The sequence below is a fragment of the Lactuca sativa genome, chromosome 2 (assembly GCF_002870075.4).
Source record: "Lactuca sativa cultivar Salinas chromosome 2, Lsat_Salinas_v11, whole genome shotgun sequence".
NCBI lineage: Eukaryota > Viridiplantae > Streptophyta > Magnoliopsida > Asterales > Asteraceae > Lactuca > Lactuca sativa.
Window position 1 is genome coordinate 7,198,151 of NC_056624.2, and position 24,640 is coordinate 7,222,790.

General features: G+C 33.3%; 1 protein-coding gene, 1 long non-coding RNA gene and 1 pseudogene across 2 annotated transcripts; all 3 read right to left on the reverse strand.

Moving 5' to 3' along the window:
* Nucleotides 1-589: 589 nt before the first annotated feature.
* LOC111917393 (uncharacterized) lies at nt 590-1,054 on the reverse strand. Its single transcript, XM_023913083.1, has one exon. It carries the CDS (start codon nt 1,052-1,054, stop codon nt 590-592), a length of 465 nt encoding a protein of 154 aa, XP_023768851.1.
* A 2,468-nt stretch (nt 1,055-3,522) lies between these two features.
* On the reverse strand, nt 3,523-4,019 carry LOC128132151 (uncharacterized). Its single transcript, XR_008230104.1, has 2 exons — nt 3,846-4,019; nt 3,523-3,754 (listed from the first exon to the last, which is right to left on the reverse strand). It is a non-coding gene; the product is annotated as an uncharacterized LOC128132151 (long non-coding RNA).
* A 2,547-nt stretch (nt 4,020-6,566) lies between these two features.
* Nucleotides 6,567-23,773, reverse strand: LOC111917404 (uncharacterized; annotated as a pseudogene).
* Between the last annotated feature and the right edge of the window lie 867 nt (nt 23,774-24,640).

Genomic DNA, 24,640 nt, shown 5'->3' on the forward strand with positions numbered 1-24,640 from the left:
AATTATACAAGAAAAATACATTTAGTATACAAACATATTAAATGATTGCATGTTTTATTATTCTTCAATGACCCAACATGTATTTCCAATCAACAATTTAGACTTTATCGATGATTGTTAAGTCTTTCTATTTATTTATTTATTTTATTTATTATTATTATCATTATTCATATAAATCGTATTATTATTATTATTATTATTATTATTATTATTATTATTGGGGGGAGGGGGTATCAAAATGAAATAAAATAAAAATATAAAAACAAAGTGTTCTGGCAACTTTAAAAGAACTAATTTTCCATGTATGAGTGTATATAACATCTTTCATAACATAAGAGACAATTTAATATCTTAGGAATGAAATATTAATCTATAATAAAAAATAAAATTGCATATTTTCATAACTTTTTATGGATATAAAAAATGGGAAGTGGTTAAATGATGAAGTAAAGTAACAACATACCTCATCCTCATGTGTAACATTTGTCAAATGGAAGTTAAGGCCACATTTAAGACTATGCTTGCCTATTCCTGTATGTATGTATCTGAGCTTCGGAGCCATCAAGTGAACAGATGTGAAATTCATCATTTATGGGCAACCATACATCTCAACCTTTTCCAATACTGGCCACCTGAACTCATTCATCACCAACAAGAAACCCTTGAGATCTGGTAAATCTACCAGTGTAAGGGACTTGAGACGTGGGAAGACTATTATAGATTTAGATGTTTCTGTGTGCTCTGCGTATTCCTTCACAATCACTTTCATTGCCTTGCATTCTACTACCATCACTTCTTTTAGTTGCTTAAGGCTTTCAAGTGTGGAACTTGTGAATATATATTCCAAACCTTCACATCTATCTATTTTCAATATCGTTAGGTTGGGCAATTCAAGCAGAGTCATATTTGCGGACCTTGGGATGGTGATTGCAGTACAAGTATCATCACTTCCATCACCAACATTAGTAGTACTATCAACATCATTGTTGTTTATCCCTTTACTTTCAAATACATAGGATGGAAACACTCTTGACAAGGCATGACAATCAGGCATACTAATCACTTTGGAGTATTAGCATAAGAACCAAGAAGCAACAACTTGAGAACACCACAACAACACATGAAAAATCAATGGATCTGTTTAAATTAACAAAGCTTAGTTGTTTGCTACACACATACACACAACATGTGTTTCTAAAAATATGGTTACAAACACGAGTGCTTCCCACAACTAAGGTAATTATGAACAACTACAAAAAGGTAAACTAAATCAATCATAAAATTGGCCTTATAGTGGGTTACAGGAGATTATAAACAACTTCAAAAAGGAAATAGAAACAAGAAAAAAACAAAACTGTCACATTGCTAATTAACACAACTAATTAGCATTTATTCAAATTAAAACTTGAAAATGAAGCGACTTTGATTAGCAATTAATCAGCATATATATTTCACACGTATCTGCAGGAACACATGCAGAATCAAAGTATAAACACATGCAAGTATGATATAAACCATAAAATATACAAATATTGTAACTATGAATTTTACTTGTGTGTACTGAAGAAGGGCTAAATGCAAAACATAGCAACACATTTCCATTTATTCGTTTGTTAAAGCATCGTACTTTCGTTTCTTTCTATTTAAGCAACAGAAATCGTTTCTATTTTAATAACTTTTTTTTGTTTTTTTTTAAACTCGAGTTGGAGAAAAAAGTTTATTTGATGGTACGAGTTTAAGTTTCTACTCCAAAAGCTATTTCAAGTAGATTTTAGCATCTTTCAGTTTTTTGAAATTCTACACCGTTAAGTGTTAACTACTTTTATGGAATAATTACACACAAGTAATCACCATAGAGATCTCAAACCAAGTACAAAGGGCTTTTTTGAGACCATATATACCGGAATTTTAGAAGCCAACAAACTTCACCCGGTTGGTGGGCAACACTTAGGGGAGAAGTCATGTAAACCTCCTCATGAAGATCGTTGTTCAAGAACACATTCTTACCATCCATTCAGAATATCTTCACTAACTAACGAATGGATGCAACTGTGTTATTAGAGTACGACATTCATCACTTTTGTCGTCAATTTTTGTGTGGGTGAAACTAACCCTTCTTATGAGTCTAGTGAAGAGTCATAAGTTCCTCAACTATAGCATTCTACCAAAGGAGATCATAAACAGCCTCTCTGTACGACTTGGTTTCTCACATATTATGTATATTGGCAATAAATGAAGCAAACAAAGTCAAAATAAGATGGATAAGAAAATTGCATGAGTTTGATGGACTTACAAGTACCGTTGGACTTAAAATGTGGTGGAAGTTTCATAGTCACAGTTAGAGAGGAGCATTTAGACCAAAAACCAAATCGAATCGAATCGAACTGAATTAGGCCTGAATAAGCAATTCGGTTCGGGTTTCGGGTATCTATATTAGGCTTAGTCGGTTCTCGAATTTTTCGGTTTGGGTTACCCAAATAAGTGCTTATTCGATTCAAAATATCCGGCCCAGAATTTCAGCATGGTTGCAGAAATTTAGGCAACTTTGAACTGTAATGACGTCTTCGTTATTTACCCCATTTGCCTATTTTTTTCCATCTTGTAGCTCACGGTTTAAACTACTATTTACATAGTTTATATGCTATTTTTGGTTATATATTCAATGAGATACATGCCCCTAAATATGGGGTATTGAAGCTAAATTTTCTGTTTCAGCATGTTTGTAGAAATGTAGGCAACTTTGAACTATTATAGGGTCTTCATTATTTGTCCGATTTGCTTGATTTTGGGGGTTGGATTTTACATTCTTATATCTCAAGAATAGTTAACCCGTGTTTACAATAAATTTAGAGAAAAAGTGAAATCATTTTTGGTGTATATCGAATCTTTTGTTCGTTAATTTGGGAACAAAAACATACAAAATATAAATTCGTGTTTACATTTAAGTCTACAGTTATATATTTGTCCATGCTGCGCATGCTTATTACACAAATTCTGACATTTTTTTGCATCTTTGAAACAATTATATATACTTTCATTATTTTTAATCAAACAAGATTGTTTCTTTAATAGTTTTGTTATGGAATCATAAGCTACAAAAGTATTAAAAAATACAGTTTTTATAATCATATTGTAAATGTTATTCGGGTTATGGAATCATAATACGGTTTATTTGCTTTTTTTCAGTTATATTAAGTCATTAATCATATCGTGAATGTTATTCGGGTTATTCAAGTAATAACTGACCCGAACCGATTAATACCCGAATCGAACCGAACTCGTATTAGGTTATTCGATTCGAGTTTCGGTTCCTCCGATTAGCCTTATTCAGTTTTTAGATTATTCAGGCTCAGGTAAAGTCGGTCCGGTTCCGACCCGAATAACATCCTAGTCACGGTAGGTAAACAATAAGAGGAACTGGAGCAATGTATGATGTTGTAAGCATATTATAAATTGGGTCATCAGATGCAATGTTATCTCTTTAATTCAAATGTACTAGAGTTGATTATCTAATACATCCAATGGATGAAAACAACATTAAAATCAATAGCTAGTTATAAAGAACGTTACAACAACATTATGCATATTTTATTGGTCCTACACCTAAAGTACATCACCACGTTAACAATAAGCATAGATCCTAAATATCCCAAATAGGTAAAAAAAAACAGTATATCAAAAATTAAGAATTTACATGTAATGTTAGGCCTCATTATTTAGTAGCGGATACTTGGACTTTCTTTGGTAATCTCATCTGCATGATCAACAAACATAATTTACCTTTAACTAAGATATAAAATAAGTTTAACTAGTCTACAAATAATAGATTATTAGAGAATTTTGACCTTAGATTTTGTGGTTCGCCATCCTATTGCGTTGGCTTCTGGATGGCTTCTGGAGATGTATAGGCAAATTTTTTCAAACGGATTTTATGAGTCGCCTTTACTCAAACTTGTAACACTAGAAGGTGAGACTTCCTACAATTAAAATCCCGATTGTTACACATGACAGTATATGACAAAACAAGTTGTATTGCATCTGGAATGTATTGGATCGGGACAGTGTGACTGATTTCAATAAGACAAAAGTTGCAATTTTTAAGGGAGTCGTTTTTTATTTGACATATATGCAAAATTACCTTATTTTTGTGGATGCATCGATATGTTGGATTTCTAGTCTGTCAGAATAAAAGAGTACCTGCATATAGAAAATTTAAATAAGTGGGTTGTATCATAGTTACCAGAAACGCGGTACGATACGGGGAACGAGGTACGGTACGGGTTTCAAAACATTGACCGTATCGGGTACCGGGGGGGAGGGGGGGGGGGGGTAGGCTCATTTCTGTACAATCCGGTACAGTTTATTGTATAGTCCGGTAGAGTGTGCCTAGTTCTAAGACATTTCATAAAATATATGTAATTATGTATTCTATTACTTAAACTTAATAACAAAAGTACTAATTATCAAAACAGGAACAAAATAAATACCACAATTACTTCATCATAATACTTAATAACAAAAATATTAAAATACTATAAAGGCATAAACTAGTTTATCCGTTGCCTTTTTCCACTTTCATTCTCCACGCCTTCATCATCAAGGTTCTCCCACACCATTTCTTCTAGACAAGCACTTGAACATTCAATGTGATCACTTTCCGGATTGATGTCCCATTTTTTGTTGGGTCCGACTTTGTAAGATTCTGAAAACCGAGACAAAAGTCTAATATTAGAGTGAATATACACAAGTTTATCCGCTCTTGGGCCATTTAAACGATTCCTTTTGATGCTATGTATATGAGAGTATGTACTCCAATTCCTCTCAGCTGAAGAGCTACTAATCGGTTGCGAGAGGATTTCTTTTCATGCCTCCTGGTGCCAACTTTGCAAGATAATGCTTGTCATAATATTTAGGATTTAAAGCAAATCCTAAACAATGGAGGGGGATAGTCATCTTGTCCCACCTTTCGAGCACAATTTCTTCAACTTTATTGTAATACATTGAGAATTTATTGTCCCTCATAGTCATAGCCTCTTTGATTTGACCCATCATATTGTCCATTCGTTCATATATTTCTGCCATTTTCGGACCTTCACCATCACAAAACTTTACCATGTAAAAGATAGGTTTTGTGATAGCCAAAATGCGAACAATATCATCCCAAAAATCTTCATCTTTAATTGTATCTGCCACTTTATTAGCAAGTAGCCGAGTGTGCTCATTCGCCTTGTTGACCCATTCCCGCCACGAGTTTACGACAATAGTAGTAGCAAGTGCTTCCCTACACTCGGTTAGTCTTTTCAACAATATGTAATGTGATGCAAATCGTGTTTGTGCAACCTTCAACAATTGCAATTTCGAGTTGTCTCTAAAGAAAGCTAAGGCGTGTGTGTGGTTTAAAAAAACGTAACAATACCCTTCCCTCTGTTATATGTATCGGTCAGCCAGTCAAATTGCTTCGCCATGTCTATAAAAATCAAATTTAAAGAATGTACACAACAAGGGGACCAGAAAATATGTTTATATACCTTCTGTATTTCTCGTCCAGCCGCCTTGCAATTCGCCGCGTTATTGGTTACAACTTGAGTAACACTACTTGGACCAATCTCCTCAATAGCTTGTCGAAGAAACTTAGCAATCTCCACCCCCATCTTCTCAATCCCCGAAAAGGCCTCCGCATACATAAAAGTTGCACCACGTGAATTTTGTGCAATAACATTTATAAGCGGTTCATTTTTTACATTAGACCAACCATCTGAGATAACGAATACTCCTTGCGTTAACCACGTGTCTTTGACCGGATCAAGTTCTTTGCCCACATCTCTCACAAATTGATCAAGCAATGAAGTTCTAGCTTTTTCATATGAAGGTGGCTTGTAACCTTCCGATGCTTTCTTAATAGCTTGAATCATTTCAATGAATTGCGGGTTCCGTAACACATTAAAGAGAATCCCATTAGCACACAAGCCTCGAAGTATCTTCATGTCAACCTCCTCTCTCTCGAGCATCTTAAATGCATCTTCAATCCTTCTTTTTGGAGTTGAGTTTTTTGAGAGCAACGAATTCTTCAATAATTTGGCAGCAACACCATTCTTTTCCGCTTCTTTCACCCTATTATATAGAACGTCATAATACGGGTTACTTTTAACAAGAACCGGACACCTTTTGATCTCAGTTGTTTTCCCTGCAGGAGGTCAGAAAGTGAACATGGATTCTAGTATAAGAGCTGGTATATTTTCCTTTACAGTGGTTACAGGTCCAACGTTTAGAACCTCCACTATTCTTGTTGTTTCCTAGAACTTCTTTATATGTAACTTCTTCATGGAGTGGTTTTCTTGGATCTTTCTCAACACTGTTTTTTGGGGCTGTTTGTTGAACCTCATCATCAACATGGATTGTTGTTTGATCTTGGGTCTCACTAATATGAGTGCTTTCTGTTTCACTGTCAGAATGAGTTGGCTGAGACTCTGAAAAATTTTTTCTTCCAAATTCCATTCTTCACAATGGGATGCACAATTTATAGTGGAAAGTGGAAACTAGAAAATTAGATATAACTAAAATCGAAATTGAAGACAGAAAGCTGAAATGGAAATTGAGTTTGAATGTCCGATACAAGATTACAAGGTCTATATATACTAATCTCAAAGATTTGCAATTAACACTTTTACAATGTGAAATTAAAATTGAGAAGGCTAGGCATCAATGATCGATCCATAGTATCTAGCTGAGTCAACGATCGGAGAAGTCGAATAGCCTCTGTGAAACGTGGCTAAACTCCCGCCCAAATCGCCATTCAGTCGATGCATAAAACCCGATCGGCAACAACAAATCGACTTCACGTACGCTCTATTTTGACTTCAGGGACGTTCGATTTTGACTCCGGGTACGATCGATTTAGACTCCAAGAACGTTAATTGGTTCGATTGGGATCGCTATTAGGTTCGATTTGGGTCGCGATTGGCGTCGACTGTATCATTTTCTAGGTACGTTCACATATCACGTATTGGACCGGTTTCCAATCGTTTGGGTACAGGGTGTTTCGGTACGTGGTACGCCACTACTTCGACGTTTCTGGTGACTATGGGTTGTATATCTCCATAGGATCAAACAAGTAAAATTAAAATAAAACATAGCCAAATTTCAAAACATGTCAAGTGACTTAAAAGTCAGCCAAAGTGTAATCAAATGCATCCAAGGGTTCGAATTGGTTGAGTCAAGAAATTAGATTATTAGGGTAAATACAAGAGATAGCAACATACTTTCATTTTACTTGTGTATGATTTCTTCGTATTATAGCATTTTAGTTTCAGGTTTTTTTTCTTATTAAAGCAGTGCACTTTGAAAAATCTACCCAATTATAGCAGCGAAAATTGCTTTGTATATAGATGACATTGCTATAATTGGGTTGGTTATTCAAAGTACAATACTGTAATAGAAAAAAATAAAGGTATGATGCTACAATATGAAAATCAAAGAACCAACATTACTATTTCTTGCAAATAACCATAGATTTTTATTGTAATAAAGAGATTTTGTAATCATATTCAAGACATGGATCAATTATAAAGTTAGGAAAATGAACAAAAAAAACATTTCCAGTAAACCTAAGGCATGACACAACTCCCAACTCCCAAAAAATAAATCAGAAAAAAGACCGATATACCCTCAATAACTATACACCAGATATGCGACAAGATATTATAAAAGTATGAATTGATATCATACCTTGTTTAAAAGCTGCACATTGGATGAATCAGTTGCCACAACATGTAACCCAAGACAATTGTGTTGATCACTACAAAAAGGGCAGAAAGCCGTATTAAATACACATCCATCTTCTTTACTCCATATTCCTTCATCACCACTTCTTTTCCAAATTCTCCCATCAACACATGAAAGATCAGACACCACAATAGCCACACTTGCCCCACCCTTTTCTCTCCCTTTCCAACTTGACACCAAATGCACTTTAGATAATGACATTGATGAACAAGGGACAAAATAGTCATTTTCCGCAAGACCCAATGGAGTTTTACAGAGTGAACACGATATTTTTAGATCTTTCTTGGTTTCATCACCAAGATTCATGGTTTCTTTCACTGGAAATGTGGGTTTGGGTTTGGGGGAATCAAATTGGGACATTTTGACTGATGCAAAAGCTGAAGACTTTCTTCTTTTGTGAAAATGGGAATTGACACTTGAATCTAGAGGTGAATTGGTTTGAGGGATTTGTTGTTTTTTAGGTGTTGGTGTTGTTGTGTTCATGCATTCAGAAGCTGAAGTGGAACAAGGGGAAGAAAAGGAACAAGTGGGAAACTTTGATTGGATTATGGTTGACTCAGAGACAGATTCAAGAGTAGCAGGGTAACTGTTCTTGATTGGTGTTTCCTTCAGAATAGGTGGCTCATGGTCAAGGGCATTATCGTCATTTCTCGGGGTTTCATGAACAATGGTTAAGTCGAAATCGTCATCATGAGATATATTCATTGATGGTGGCGATGGAAACCTGCACCCATCATAAGACATACATCTGTTACCAACTTCTATTCTCTTTTAGAGTAATTACAAGAATGGTCCCTGTGTTATTCCCAACATTTCAGATTCAGTCCAACTTCTATGATAAAATGACTTTTCTACCCTCACATGTTTCTTTTTAAAGAACATTGCATTTTTGGTCCCCAAGTATAGCTGATGTTTTTAATTTTGGTCCCAAAAGGTTGTCATGCTAATTTGGTCCTTATTTAAGATTTTTGTAACGTTTTTTGTCCCTGTTCCTAGTAAAATGGCTATTTTTGGGATCGAAATTTCAAAAATCACACCCATAGACCAAAATGGTCACTTAATTTGGAACCGGGACCAAAAACATTACACGAATGTCAAATAAGGACCAAAAATGCAAAAGAAAACCTTTTAGTACCAAAATTGCAAAAAGCAACCATACTCAAGGAGCAAAAATGTAATTTGACTCTTCTTTTTAACTTTTCTATAATTTGTTTATTTTAAACTATTGTTAGATGTCATTTTACATGGATCAGTGACAGATCAGAAACAAAAACCAATGTTAGGGACCAATTTGAAACAGAAAAAAAAAACATTGGACTGAATATGCAACAGTGGGTATAACACAAGGACCATTCTTGTAACTAACTCTTTTTATTTCAATGATTGAAAGAACAAGACGCGTAGATAAAATAACAAGTTTAAAATACCTGTTTTGTGTCTCCAAATCACCTTTGGAGTCAGTGTAAGTTATACCAGTATTGATGTCACTCTTTTTCACTCCCCTAATTGTTTCCTGAGGTCTAGATTCTGCTTTGAGGGAGGGGCAATGTAACTTTTTAGATGTAATCGGAAACTTTTTTAATATTAATGTGTAACCTCACTATGAGAAACCTTCATCAACAAAAATTATGAACCCTAATGAAAAACCAAAAAAAAAAAAAAAAAAATAGAAAATAAAGAGTGATACAAAATGCCTTCATCATTTCAACATCTATCATTTCCATATTCTCTTTTTCATAGTCCATACAGGTCCCATTGGTTTTCTTGATTGGTATTTCCTTCATACTGGGTGGCTCATAGTCAAGGGCATTATCGTCATTTCTCAGGCTTTCATGAACAATGGTTTATTTGAAATCGTCATGAGATATATTCATTGAAGGCGACGATAAAAACCTGCACAGAACATAAGAAGATATATATAACCGAATTTCATTCTTTTTATCTCAGAAGTTGAAAACAAAACAGAGCTTTATGATCTTTGCTAATAAAGCATTTGTAGTTGAGACTCACTTCTTCAAGAATGAAGTGCTTTTATACAAATCAAACATTAATACTAGGGGTGTTGAACGGGTAATTTTTTCGGGTTTCGGGTAATTCGGGTCGGGTAATTCGGGTTTTTCATGTTAGAAAAATTACCCGTTACCCTACCCAAACTAAATTCGGGTAATTCGGGTATCGGGTCGGGTTTGGGTAATTCGGGTATTACCCGAAATATATGATTTTTTTTTTGAATTTCACCTAAAAATAAATTTAATGGAATAAATACGTCGTGCTTTATTAGTCTTGTTTATATAAACAAACGAGACATAAACGAAGTTACTCAAGCTTTGAACATTGAGATTTTCTACTCAATAATACATGAGATATCAAGTATTTTTGTAACGACTTAATCTAATCTAATAAGATGTTAAAAAAACAAATACCTAAAGATCTTAATTTAAAAGTTTAAAATGTTTAAGATAAACGTAGTCATAAGTTTTGCCATGTTTTAAAGTTTCGTCAAGATAATGAGTTTGTTAATTGTAATAAAAACTATAATATAGAAAACAGTTAAGTTTTAAAGAACGTGATGATATATAAAAATTACTTTTAATATTGTTAGTGTCGTATTGTCATAATAAATATATTTATGTTTTATAATAATGATATTAGTTTAAGCGTGATCAAATACTTGCTATATAGTACAAGCTCTATAAGAAAAATGAAATTTTAAAATAATTTGGGTAATTCGGGTAATTCGGGTATACCCGAAATCCAAAAAATGTACCCTTTACCCGACCCGAAAAAAATCGGGTAACCCGATTACCCGGAAAATTTACCCGATACCCGATTTACCCGACCCGATTTACCCGTTACCCGAAAAAATCGGGCGGGTAATTCGGGTATCGGGTATTTTCGACAGGGCTAATTAATACACTCAACTTACACTATTTGTAATGTAGAGGTTGAGCAACAAGATCATTTGAAATGTGAGGTTGCTGCCAGGACTTGGTTTGAGATTTTTAAATGGTTGGAGATTTCACAAATTCCTTTTGATTCCGTTCCTGATTTGTTTATGTTGGTGGATCAGTTGCCTATCGCTTCGAAAAAGAAAGTTGTCTTGGATACTGTGGTCTGAATTTCTATTTGGTATATCTGGAGGTTCAGAAATAAAAAAGTGTTTGTTTGAGGAAAGATAAGGCGGAGTGAGATTGTGGACTCTATTATCCAATTTTCTTATCTTTGGTATAATAACAGGAACAGCAAATGTATCATAGATAGGATAAATTGCCAGTGAGGCTATTTCAGAAAAAAATGAAAAATACACTCAACTTACAAGAGGTGCCATTGAAGAATTTTATCAAACACTTGGTGTTCATAAAAATAAAGAACACAGATCTGTTGAATTAAGGGCAGTTTTATGTTATTCATTCTTTTTCTTTTCTTTCTTGTCCAGTATGTGCTAAGAGAGTTTCATCTATGTATTACCATTCTATGCACCTTCAACCCCTGAATTTATGCATTATTTAAAATAACTGAATATGTACAAACCAACCAAAAAAAACTTGTGTAATTATTGCTAAGTTAGTCACATCTTAATCAAATAGAAGAAATGGACACATCATACATGAGATTACATGAAACTAGAAATTCAATAATTCGAATTGAAATTTTAAGCAAGCAACTCTGATTACAAGTCAATTCAATGATCAGATAATTAAGGTAGAGAAACATGTACATGATTAGGAAGAAGGAAACAAGTGTAGGATGTAATCATACCTATGCTATTTAGCTGACTTCAAAATGAGCCAAACTGGACGTGTGAATTCAAATGTTCCTCTAGAACTGCCATCCCTGTAGGAGATTACAAGAAAGTGGTAAATTAGAGAGTAATGTAAAATTTTTGTTGGAGAAAACATTAATCTGTTAATAATAACCAAAGGAGACACCACATACCTCTTGTTGATAGGTCTTTATAAAAGAGTTTGGGTCTTCTGTTACATGACACAATCCAAAAGTTGTATCTATTAACTTTAGCTCTGGAGTAGTTGATTGCCCATTTGTGAAAACTGTTATTTTTGGACAATTTTTGATTTCCAAAGTATCTAATGATGGCCATTCAAAAGCCTCCTTCCCCAGGCAAAATCCCTTGAGATTTGGAAGCTTTTCAAGTGTTATGGATTTCAGACAAGGGAACACAACCTCAGTAGTAGTCAGTCTGGTTTCGGAATCTTCAACTTGCTTCACAATCACATCCATACTCTCGCAGTCACTTATTTTTAGCTCTTGGAGCTGGAATAGACTACCAACCATGCAACTACTGAAAACGTGTCCAAGAAGCTTACAACTTACAATTGAGACCTTTGTAAGGTTTGGAAAGTTCAACACTATCCACCGATTGCTCTTCCACACATGCTTCAGAGTATTTATTCCACCCAAAGTCACCTCTTTCAGCTTCTCAAATACCACAACAGATTGCATTCCAATATCCACATCTTCATTTGTCCCTTCTGCTACTTCAAATACTTCCTCTATTTTAGATTCACCATACTTCCTGGTAATAGAAAGCTTTTCAAGATTCTTCAAATTAAGCAACTCCTTGCATGGAAAAATTATGCGGCTTTCCAACAATTTGTCAATCCATTGTGCATCTACTTCAACTAAATTTGAAAGAGACCACGGGAACTGAAGTAGCTTTATCAAATCTGGAGTAGAGCACATAGGGAGTTGAGTCTGCTAAGAAAAATCAAACATAGATAGATCATCACAAACACGACAATTACTAAAGAAAAATACATTTAATATTACAAACATAATAAGGATTGCAAGTTATGTTATTCTTCAATGAGCCAACATGTATTTTCAATCAACAACCTAGTTTATGACACTGCTTACATTATATTTTGTGAAGATGAGCATCATGAAGAAAATTTCTGCATTATATATTGCATTTGCTCAAACAATTTAGATTGTTATCGATGATTGTTGAGTCTTTTTAAATAAAAGTAAAAATTATAGTTTGTGGGTGAGTGGGTAGGGAGGATAAAATAAAAAGTAAAAGTTAAGTGTTTTGGCTACTTCAAAAAGGGTAATTTTTCATGTACTGAATATTTACATCCAATTTTTTTAGGAAAAAAGATAATTATGTTATTGTATTTTTTATTGCATTGTCAAATACAACAAATGATATATGGATGATATGCTTACACTTTTACAATCATCTCAGCTATACTATTTTCGTCAATTTTAGGTAATAAACGCTAAAAAAAAATGTTTACCTTGTAAAAGATGAGAGAGAAAAGAAGAACTTGATTAAGTAACAACTAGCATCACAATATTTATAAAATATGTTAGATAATTGAATTAAATTGGATGAAAACGATATAAATGATTTAATTACAATATATACTTCCATACAAAAATCTATTTGTTAACAGATATGAGTGAAAATATGTATAATAAGGCAATGCTTTAATTTCCATCTATTTTGTGTTTTCTTTTCTTAACCGAATGAAGATGTTAGTTCTAAGTTCCTAATTAATGATATATGACAAGTACCAAACGATCACATTCTATGAAATTTACAAATGATTTGAATAAGAATGAACTTGCCAAGTATCATTTGTAATACACAAGAAAATAATTTTTTATTTTCATATATTTGATATAAATTCTTAAGTCTTGTATTTTTAAGGAACGTAACTATTATGTGAATTTTAGAAGCACTTTTTCTTAGGTGCTTATTTTGTTATTCCTTTAATTGAATACTTGCCCAAACTCAGAGCCACTAGTTAGATTGTTTGTTTTTCTACAAAGCGATCAATTTTTTGTCAAATTAAAATACGTTTTAGCGAAAACTGCAAATTTGGTCCCTGTATTTGTTGATTTTTGTGGTTACAATGGGGACAGTGTAATAAAGAAGGGGTTGTTGATCTGATTCTGATCAAACGGAAACTAGTATTGTATATGTTCAGAAATCTTTGGACATGGAAAAAACCACCCTCAATGAATGCGTCAATTGGGCTTTTTGTCTTTACTTCATCTAACTTGATTAAAATAATAAATTGCTAACTTATGAATTAGTGAATATAACATCTTTTATAACATAAGAGACAACTTAATATCTTAGGAATGAAATATTAACTTATAATAAAAAAATAAAATTGCATATTTTCGTAACTTTTTATAGATACAAAAAATGGGAAGTGGTTATATATGTATCTTCATTTGGTTTTGTTTGTGTTTCCTTCCGGAATACACATATGAACCGACTAAATTAGTAAGCAAATAATATGTTGAACATCATAAAACGACATCCTGATCACCTGGTTAAATGATGAAGTAAGGTAACAACATACCTCATGTGTAGCATTGGTCAAATGGAAGTTGAGGCCATATTGATCAAGACTATGCTTGCCTAATTCTGTATGTATGTAATTGAGCTTCGGAGTCATGGAGTGACCAGATGTGAAATTCATCATTTGTGGGCAGCCATAAATCTTAACCTTTTCCAATGCTTTCCACTTGAACTCATTCTTCCCCAAGAAGAAACCCTTGAGATCTGGTAAATCTGCAAGTGTAAGGGACTTGAGACGAGGGAAGAAACCCTTGAGTTCTGGTAAATCTCCGTCTTCCTTCACAATCACTTTCACTGCCTTGCATTGTTTTACAGTCAGTTTTTTGAGTTGCTTGAGGCTTTCAAGTGTGGAACTTGTGATTATATATTCCAATACTTCACATCTTTCTATTTCCAATATCGTTAGGTTGGGCAATTGAAGCAGAGTCATATTGGCCGACCTTGGGATGGTGATTGCAGTACAAGTATCATCACTTCCATCACCAACATTCGTAGTACTATCAACACCATCTTTTTTTATTTCTTTACTTTCAAATATCTCCACCATTGACTTACATTCTTCTATTCTCAACTCTTCAAGCTTATTCAGTTGTCCCACTACATTGGATGGAAACACTCTTGATAGGGCAGGGCAATTCTCTATATAAATCTTTTTGGAGTATTGGCATAAGAGCCAAGAAGCAACACCGACTTGAGAACACTACAACAACACATGAAAAATCAATGGAGCTGATTAAATTAACAAAGCTTAGCTGTTTTCTAGGTACATGCACACTACAATCTAACACAATATTTGTTTCTAAGAATGTAGTTATAACCACAAGTGCTTCCCACAACTAAGGTAGTTCAGTAACAACGTCGACAATGTAAGTTGAACTACAAAAGGGCAATATACAGAAAAATCACTATATTTCGGCCATCTTTTTTGCAGTTTAACAACTCCATTTCAGTTTTAGCTCATCAAACCTACCCAAGTTTGAAATTTCTTTCTATATTGACAAATTTGACCTACTATAGCAGGTTAAAGTGGTCATAATTGAAAAGGTTGTCAATGTTTAGTCCACTTTATTTCACCAAAGCCACTCAACTTTGACAATATTTCTCCAAACTTGGGTGGATTTCATAAGGCAAGCTGAAGTAGAGTGCCATGATTTATGAAAAGAATATAAATGGCATTGGACTTTTAACAAATTCCAGGTCACCACTGGCGTGACACCTCAGCAGAAACTTTTATGAGGTTCTGATGGTGACAGACAGAATGAACGACATGAGATGAGTAGAAAGATCATATGAAGTATACTTCTGAAAGACACAGAATCAGCATAAGGATAGAAGACTACCTGTGAAAAATTCAAATGGTTTACAAGACAAAGTTCATGTTGGATTTTATGGTGAAAATTTGAATTAAGAGAAATCAGACTGTGGTGTTTGGACTCCACTCCATTAAGGAAGACGGTTTGTCAAATGACCAAAATACCCTTGTTATATGTATAACCAAATAACTAAAAACAAGAAAACAGTTGTATGCTATGCTTTATATTGTTGGCAAGAGAGAACAAGTAGATTGTGGATGAAAGAAAAGGTATATAAATCAATCATAAAAGTGGCCTTAATTATATAGGCTTACAGGAGATTTTGAACAGCTACAAAAAAGAAAATAGAAACAAGAAAAAAAACAAAACTGCCAGGGTGCTAATTAACACAATTAATTAGCATTTATTCAAATTAAAACTTGAAAATGAACAGACTTTGATTAGCAATTAATCAACATATATATTTCAGGCGTGTCTGCTGGAACACGTGTATAAACACATACAAGCATGATAAAAACCGTAAAATATACAAAATATTGTAACTCTGAACTTTACTTGTCTGTATTGAAGAATGGATAAATGCTAGAAATAGCAACGCATTTCCATTTATTATTTTATTAAAGCATCCTACTTTCATTTCTTTCTATTACAGCAACAGAAATCCTTTGTATTTAGATGACACTGCTGAAATTGGGTGGGTTTCTTAAAGTACAATGCTTTAATAGGAAAAAGTGAAAGTAAGATGATCTGATAAGCAAATCGATAAAAAAAATTGCTACTTTCATATAGGTACTTTCAAAATCCACCCATTTATAGCATTTTACTTTCAACTTTTCTTTTCAGGCCATTGTAGCCACATATTATTGGGTATATTTTTCAAAGTATGATGCTATAACTGGAATAAATGAAAGTAGGATTTTATAATAAGAAAATAAAGGAAAGTATGTTGAACAAAAAAAATGACTAAAATATACCCAATTCAAAATTAGTATAGTGCCATGATTTATTTATGAAGAGAAAACAAATATCATTGGACTCTATATATAACCCATTACCCCCTCAATGTGAGAAAACGAAAACATAACATTACTTCTAAATTTATTATTCAGAAATGAGTTTGCAATCAATATGCTTATATTTCCGTACTTGCACTGATTACATGCATCATCTTCTTCATGTTAATTTATTATACATCTATGAATTTTCATTAATTGTATACTGTAAAATCTATCTTAATTCTAATATTCTAAAAAGATCGAAAGCATTTTTAGAACAAAGATTTTTTCAAGGGAGTCCTTTTCAGTAAAGACTTGGTTAATTATACTTGATAAATTAAGATCTAGAGATATTTCCAAAATTGACAATCTTGACATTTGACTCTATGATAGTTCAATGTCATAAAGTTAATATTTTAAATATGACACTTTTCTGGTATAATAGAAGTTGTAAATAGGAGCCTTTTGCCACATATTGTATTTATATATTTTCAGTTGGCACACGAGATACAGTTATGTAAAGTTTCATATTCTTTTGTTTGATGTCAGCAAAAAAAATATTTCTTTTAAACAGCAAACCGAATTCTATTAAGCCAAACTAGCGCATGCTAGGAAACAAAAAAAAATGCATCAATAAAATCATTTTTGTTCTATTTTTCATGACTTATATACATCAATCAATCAAATTTTTTCTCTCCCTCACAATCCGCTCTTATCATAAATCAATTTAATGACCTACGCAAATGAAAAAACTATTAAATATTATGCATGCAGTTATTCATTTTTGTCTTTCCAGCTTCAGAAGTATTAGCTAATGGAGTTATATCACACAACTAATGGAGAAGAGAATATTAAAAAAAAAAAGAAATAAAACAAATAATTGAAAACATAAAGGTGCTAATTAACACAACTAATTAGCATTCATTCAAATTAAAACTTGAAAATGAACAGACTTTGATTAGCAATTAATCAAGATATATTTCTGGTGCAGAATCAAAGTATGACACTGGAAGTGGACATGGTGGTCATTATAATGGTTAGTCTCAACTTCAAAACTAAAAAAGACAATGAATATGAGATATAAACAAATGCAAGCATGATATAAACCATAAAATATACAAATATTTCACCTAGATTTATAGCTATGAATTTTACTTGTGTGTACAAAAGAAGGGCTAAATGCAAGAAATAGAAACGCATTTTTATTTATTCGTTTGTTATAGCATCCTACTTTCATTTCTTTCTATTGCAGAAATAGAAATCCTTTGTATTTGGATGACATTGCTAGAATTGGGTGGGTTTCTGAAAGTACAATGCTTTAATAGGAAAAAAATGAAAGTAGGATGCTCTTAATTATAAGCAAATAAATGGAAGTAAATTGCTATTTCTATCATTTTAGCCTTTAATAAATGACACAAGACCACCATATTGGTGCTATAATTGGTATATTTTTCAAAAAAAAAAAAAGCATCAAAAAAAAGACATCAATAAAATCATTTTTGTTCCATTTTTCAAATTACCTAATAAAAAATCAAGAATAATGTCGATATGACTTATATGCCTCTATCAATTAATTTTTTTTCTCTCCCTCACAATCCGGTTTGAGTCCACCATCCATTTTAGTTAATTTAACTAAATTAAACTGGATACAAAACATTTTAAATGATTTATAACCATGCTTATCATAAATAACTTTGTGAACTATGCAACCGAATAAAATTTAAAAAAAAAAAACAAAAAAAAAATTAGGTATGTAGTTATTTATTTTGTGTTTCTAGCTTCAGAAGAATTAGCTTAGGGAGTTATATAAAGCAGCTAAAGGAGAATAGAATATTAAAAAAACGAATAACTGAATATGTAAAGGATTTGCTTAAAAGAAATCAAATATACCTGGAACTGATCATGGATGGAAGTAGTTGTGATCGTAGTACCGCCATCGATGCTCTTTAGACTTGGCAGAGAATTAAGGGAGAGACCTTGAAGAAAAGGGAAGGAGGAGATGGTGTTTGTGTGAGTAGAAGATATTATTTCTTCATTTTCATCATTAATATCTCTATTTGAAACAACTTCTTCAATACCATCACACCTCCATATCCTGACCACCTTTAAGTTGGGAAGAAGTTTGCCCATGACAGGTGAAAATAAGTACTTTATGCTTTTGCAGTAACTCATGGATATTTCTGTGAGGTTGTGGAATGAGTAGGATTGTGATTGGTTTTGAGGAATTACAAGTTTCTTCCAATTGCACTTCCACACATCACTCATCCTCTCCATATCCCATAAATATAATTCCTTGAGGTGGGGAAGTAGTAGTGGTGGTGGTTGATGATTATATTTATGCAGAGTTTTTGTCAAATATGTGTTATTGATGCTGCTGCTACCGGAACTCTCTATCTCAAACACCACTTCAACATCCTTACAGCCACCAAATATCTCAAGTCTTTGAAGGTGATTAACGTGAAAAGGTTTGGGATGAATTGAGGATTCAACGTCAGGAATATTACCATCCACCTCTGAAATGATCTCTGCCTTGGATATAACATTAATCTGCACATATCTCAACAACAAATATAATTACAAATCTCCTACAAATAAATATGTAAAATACACGCACTTACACAAATACGTAAAAATGATATTTTTCACAAGAAATTACAAAATTGGTCCCTGTGTTTATCTCTTCTCTCTTTTTTTTTTTTTGGTTTAGGTCCATCAAATTGTTTAGGAATTTTGGTCCCCATTAACTTGCTTATAAATATGCAAATAATAATATGAAGGTTAAAACAGATCCACACTTTTAGCAATGTGGGAAATATAGAATACTTCTCCAAACTTAAAAGTGTTGTAGTGACATAGGTAATTTGTCCATGTTTTTAAATTTGGAGTTTTAACTTTTTCTTTATCACATACTGAAGTGTAAAGATTTAGAAATAATTTGTCAGGATACATCTCTTCACGCAAATTAATAATCTTATTGCACTTTAAAGTGTGAACACATCCAAAGAATTGTGTAGAATTGTAGTGTGATATGTATATACGTGTATGTACGTACAGAGACACATATACATAAGTGCTCTAGCATCAAAATAGAAATAAAAATAGAAAGCTCAATGATATCACATACCTCTTGGTTGTTCTGAACCAATTCAATGTTTCCCCTGGTTTCTTCCCAAGTTCTCCTACCATCTATACTCACTTTCATAACTGTTCTCACATCAGAATTGGTCACGGTAGGTGTGAATACGTTTACAAACCTCTCACAACTTCTTATTTCTATCCTTTCAACAGCTTGAAAGCTACGGATGAGGATATCAGAGCTACTTTCACCTTTCATCCTCCACAACTCTCTTATCTTCCCCAAATTATGTACTTTAATGAGTCTCAAGTTGCTACTGTACTCTTCAATTTCACCAACACAACTCATGTCGATGTTAAATAACACTTCAATGCTTCCACAATCAGAAACATCCAGCTCTTCCAGACGACCCAGCAAAGACATGGGATTGGTTGGAAACAGATTCACAAGATTATCACATTTCTCTACTTCAATCGTTCTCAACATGCAGGCATTAACTTCGTCACTACTACTAAATTGATAAGGCCATATCTCTTTCAGCTTATCCATCCTCCAAATCCCCAATTTCTCCAACTTAGGAATCAGCATCTGCACAACAATTAAGACATGTTGATAATTGTAGTGAAATCAAACTTAAAATAGTTTGTTTGGGGGATCACAAATTCACAATCTAATCAATACAGATTTTCATTACAAAGAAAATCTATGAAACTGTCAACATAAATCCTAATATAGAGGTACCTGTTTGTTAAAGAATGGTTGAATTGCAGAGACATTACTGGACATCGAAGATGTTGCAGATGTTTTCTCTGGATAAATGCTACTGAAATTAGGAAGGCCATCAAGTTCCAACTCCACCAGCTGTGGTAGCTCAATTACATTAGCAGTGTTGCAAAGACCTATCAACTTTGGTAGCCTATCCAATCTTAGAAACTTTAGCCCCTGAAACTGAATTGCACAATATCCACCATTCTCACTATGTGCAAGTATTTCAAGAACAGAGCACTCTGAAACTGTGAGGTGCTCAAGCTTCACCAAACCATTTGCAATTGGGACTGTAAAGAGGTACCTCAAGTTTTCACACTTGAACACATCAAGGACTCTTATATTATTAAACGCCTGCTGAGGGACATGAACTGATTCCATTAAAACTTCTTCAAGATCGTTCATACCAACCACCTCCAAATAAAGCACTTCAGTTTTCTTAAACAACTCATTGATGCTAGATTCCAATAACTCATCTTTATTAGTGACCAACCTCAATGTGTTTTCAAATGAGTGCATATTTTTGTTGGTATTGTCTACTAAACCACATCCCATAGAGATCCTGAACCTGTTAAGTTTAGTAAACAACATATTCTCGGGTGTACTGTTGTTGTCAAAGAACTCAACTTCTAATGCAGAAAGGTGCTTTGAAAGCTCTGCTAATTCAGCATAATTTCCATTTGTGAACCTGATTGCCTTTCTATCATCAACTCTCATATAAAGCTCTTCAAGCTCGACCAAATTTATCAAGACACCATCATCAATACGAAGATTAAGACACCCTGTCAAATCCAGTAGCTTTAGCTTCTTCAACTTTCCGATTGTGGATGGTAATTTTCTGATGCCACAATGAGCAAAAGCACTTCCAAATTCAATAGTTCACCAATTACAGAGCAATCAAACATCAATAAGCATTGATGGAGAATGAGTGTTCGTAGCTTGGTGGAGCATTCAAGTGATATGGGAAGCAACGGATAATGCATTTTTTCATATGCTACAACTTCAAGATTTTCCATTCTTTTATAAAAATCTTCAGAGAACTTAAGCGACTTATCTCCATCCATAAGTCTCAAAAGTGAAAGGTTTGGGTATTTAAAGTCACCAGGAAACTCAGACATTCCTGTGCAAGTAATAGAAACTCTTTTGCAAGAATCTTTCACTTCAGCTCTACTCCACTTTGAAATATCACCATGGTTGATCATCCATGGATGGTCACCTTTAGAAACTCTACTTAACACAAAAGCAAGCACAAGATCATGCATTTTGACACACCCAATATAATCGCTATCCATCAACAAATTTGCATTTCTAAGATTCTGCACACACGTTTTTGTCCTGTCTCTAGCCTCTCCCAAAGTAGAAACTTCACTTAACAAACGTAGGCCCCATGCATATCTTGTGAGTTCCTCGATTGGAATATTAAAGTCATCAGGAAACAAGCCACACAAAAGAAAAATCAGCTTTTCCTCCTCTGTTTTTATATAGTCATAGCTTATCTTGATAACTTCTTGCACATTCTCATCAAGATTCTTCTTCTTCAACCTTTGAAAAGTATCTCTCCATACAAAAACTTCTTGAAATCGAAGGGTTTTGGCGATGAGTTTAATGGCAAGGGGCAAAAAACCACATCTTCTCACAATTTCACTTCCTATTTGATTGAGCTCCATATCATGTTGTTGTGAAACTCCTGTGATTTTCCAAAAGAAATTTTGTGCTTCGGGCTCCTCCATCACATCCACTCGAACTAGTGTCGAATCCGAATTAGCTTCTACTGCAATTTGTTTGCAAATATTTTCATTTCGTGATGTCAGCAACAACTTGAAGCCGTTGGGCAAAGGACTCAATCCAATATCTTTGAGTTCAATTGTTTCCCATACATCATCTAATATTAGTAAAACCTTTCTTCTACCTTCTGGAAGGTTTCCAAATGTTATACGAAGACGATCTGCTCTTGCTTCTTTACTGGGTTCAGTGAGGGATTGGCCCATCATGTACACTGCCACATCTTGCTGAATTTTAGACATGTTAATTTGTTGCCCAATAACCATCTTCACAACATAATCAAACATTTTCTTATCTTCTGCAGCCTTTTTCAGTTGCTCCATCATGGTGGTTTTCCCCACACCACCCATTCCACATAGGGCTATCACTTTGCTCTTGTGATCTTGTTGGAGGGACTCCAAGGCGCTCTTAAAAGACTTTTCTCTTGAATTGAAGTGATTTTGGGCATCACCATCCAAAGGAACATAACTGGATGTGATTTTCGAGTTCACTTTCCCAAGAGGTCTTTGAGTATCACTCCAAGTTATCTTACTACTTTCATCCATAAGACTTTCCATCTCCTGCGTGATCTTGAATGCATTCCTACCTGCTTGATACCTCATTTTCATGTTGAAACATCCATTCCCGGTGCTTGAAATGCTTTGAGCTTTTTCTTTAGTCTTTTCGACTTCTTCCAACCAACCCGGTACACGAGTAGGTATCTCCAGATTTTTTCTATAGTTTGTGTCCATTTGCTTTTTGACATCACTGCTTGTACCATCCAGCTGCTTCATTTTAGTATTCATGTTCCTAACATGTTTCATGGAGGAAAAGAGATATCCCAACTGTTTCTTCACAGGAGCGATTAAAGATTCAACAATAGGACCAATTATTGCAGATGCAAACTCCATCTTTTAATATTCTAGCTTTTACAAAGACCTGTAACAGATAAAAAAAGACAATGAAATTGTTAAAAGTTATTAATTATTAACTTGCTTAGCTATCTTTTTTCAATTATCATATATAATCCATAGATAATTAGTGTTATAAAAGTTTCCCTCAGGATTTAGGACACATGACACGTTTGGCTAGAAAAGAATTGGTAGTTGGTAAATTAATGTATATGAAAATTCACAGTTAATTTGCTGCTTGTCTTCCCTTGTCAACTTAGCCTTGGTTTTTTTTTAAATGATTGAAAGTGGGAATAGATTATTAATTTCAACATCTTCATCATCATGTGAAATTGTGAAAGATGAGGAACAAAATATGGTGCCTTTTAATTAGAGATTTATTAGTTGTAAACAGAGTCCTACAGTGATATTAAGGCTAGAACTGATCTCTATGTGATCTGTCCTAAAAAAAACATTCCTCCAAAACATTGTTCAATAATCAAAAGAGGGAAATGAGGAGGCACTGTCATTCATTTAAACATTTACTTGATTTATATGTGGAGCATAGAAGAACAATCCACAACGAGTAACAAAGCAAACATTTTTTTTTCAGATAACTTCGTCAAGGATCGATAGATTCAAAACAAATAACAGCTAAGAAAAGTTATTCATAAACAAAGAGAAAAACTTTCAACAAAAACGTACCTCGCTCTACTATATGCGCCTGTGCTAATGCTTGCTGTTTTTGTTGCTTTGTAAAGTGTGTATGTGAACAAGTGGTTGGAATTGTGAAGAAGGCCAATATATCAAGTATGAACAAGCATCAATTATTGCTGTTGCGCTGCAAATACCACGGATTTGGATGAATGGAAGTAATGCAGTCTCAGTCATAATCAAGGTACTAACAGCATAGCGTAACGTACTACAGGGTACAGCTCAAATAATACAGTCAACAGTCAACGGTCCCACAGATTGATATTGAAGCACGATACAATGTTGGATCCCTACCCTACCTTAAATTGTGATATTTCATATACACCACATATATATATATATATATATATATATATATATATATATATATATATATATATATATATATATATATATATATATATATATATATATATATATATATATATATATATATATATATATATATATATATATATATATATATATATCATCCTAATTTTGGGGCATCCCTTTGCAAAAAAAGAAAAACAAAATTTGTTAAAATTTTCAAAATAATTGTATTTATTGGGATGATTATTAGTTGGTCACATATTTGAAGAACCTTATTGTAATCGTAATAATCTAATTTAACACTAAAACATGTGTTTTAAAAAAAAAAAAAAAAAACATATAATATTAAATTAAATGGTTTAAAATAATAAGAAAAAATAGTTCAAACTATGAATAACAAAATGAACGTTGTCAAAAAAGTCGAGAACATTATCACTCATAAATAATTTCTTATGAATAGATATTTACATGTAAAATGTAAATATAATAGGTATGTTCATAGCAAGATTTTAATAACTTTTTTTAGTTTTATTAAAAAACTCGAGTTAAAGAAAAAAATTATTTAGCGTTATGAGTATTAAACTTCCACTTCAAATAGATTTTAGTATCTTTTAATTTTTTTAAATTTTACACCTTTAAATGTTAAAAACAACTTTTTGAATAACAATTATACATGAATTTTCGAAGCCAACAAA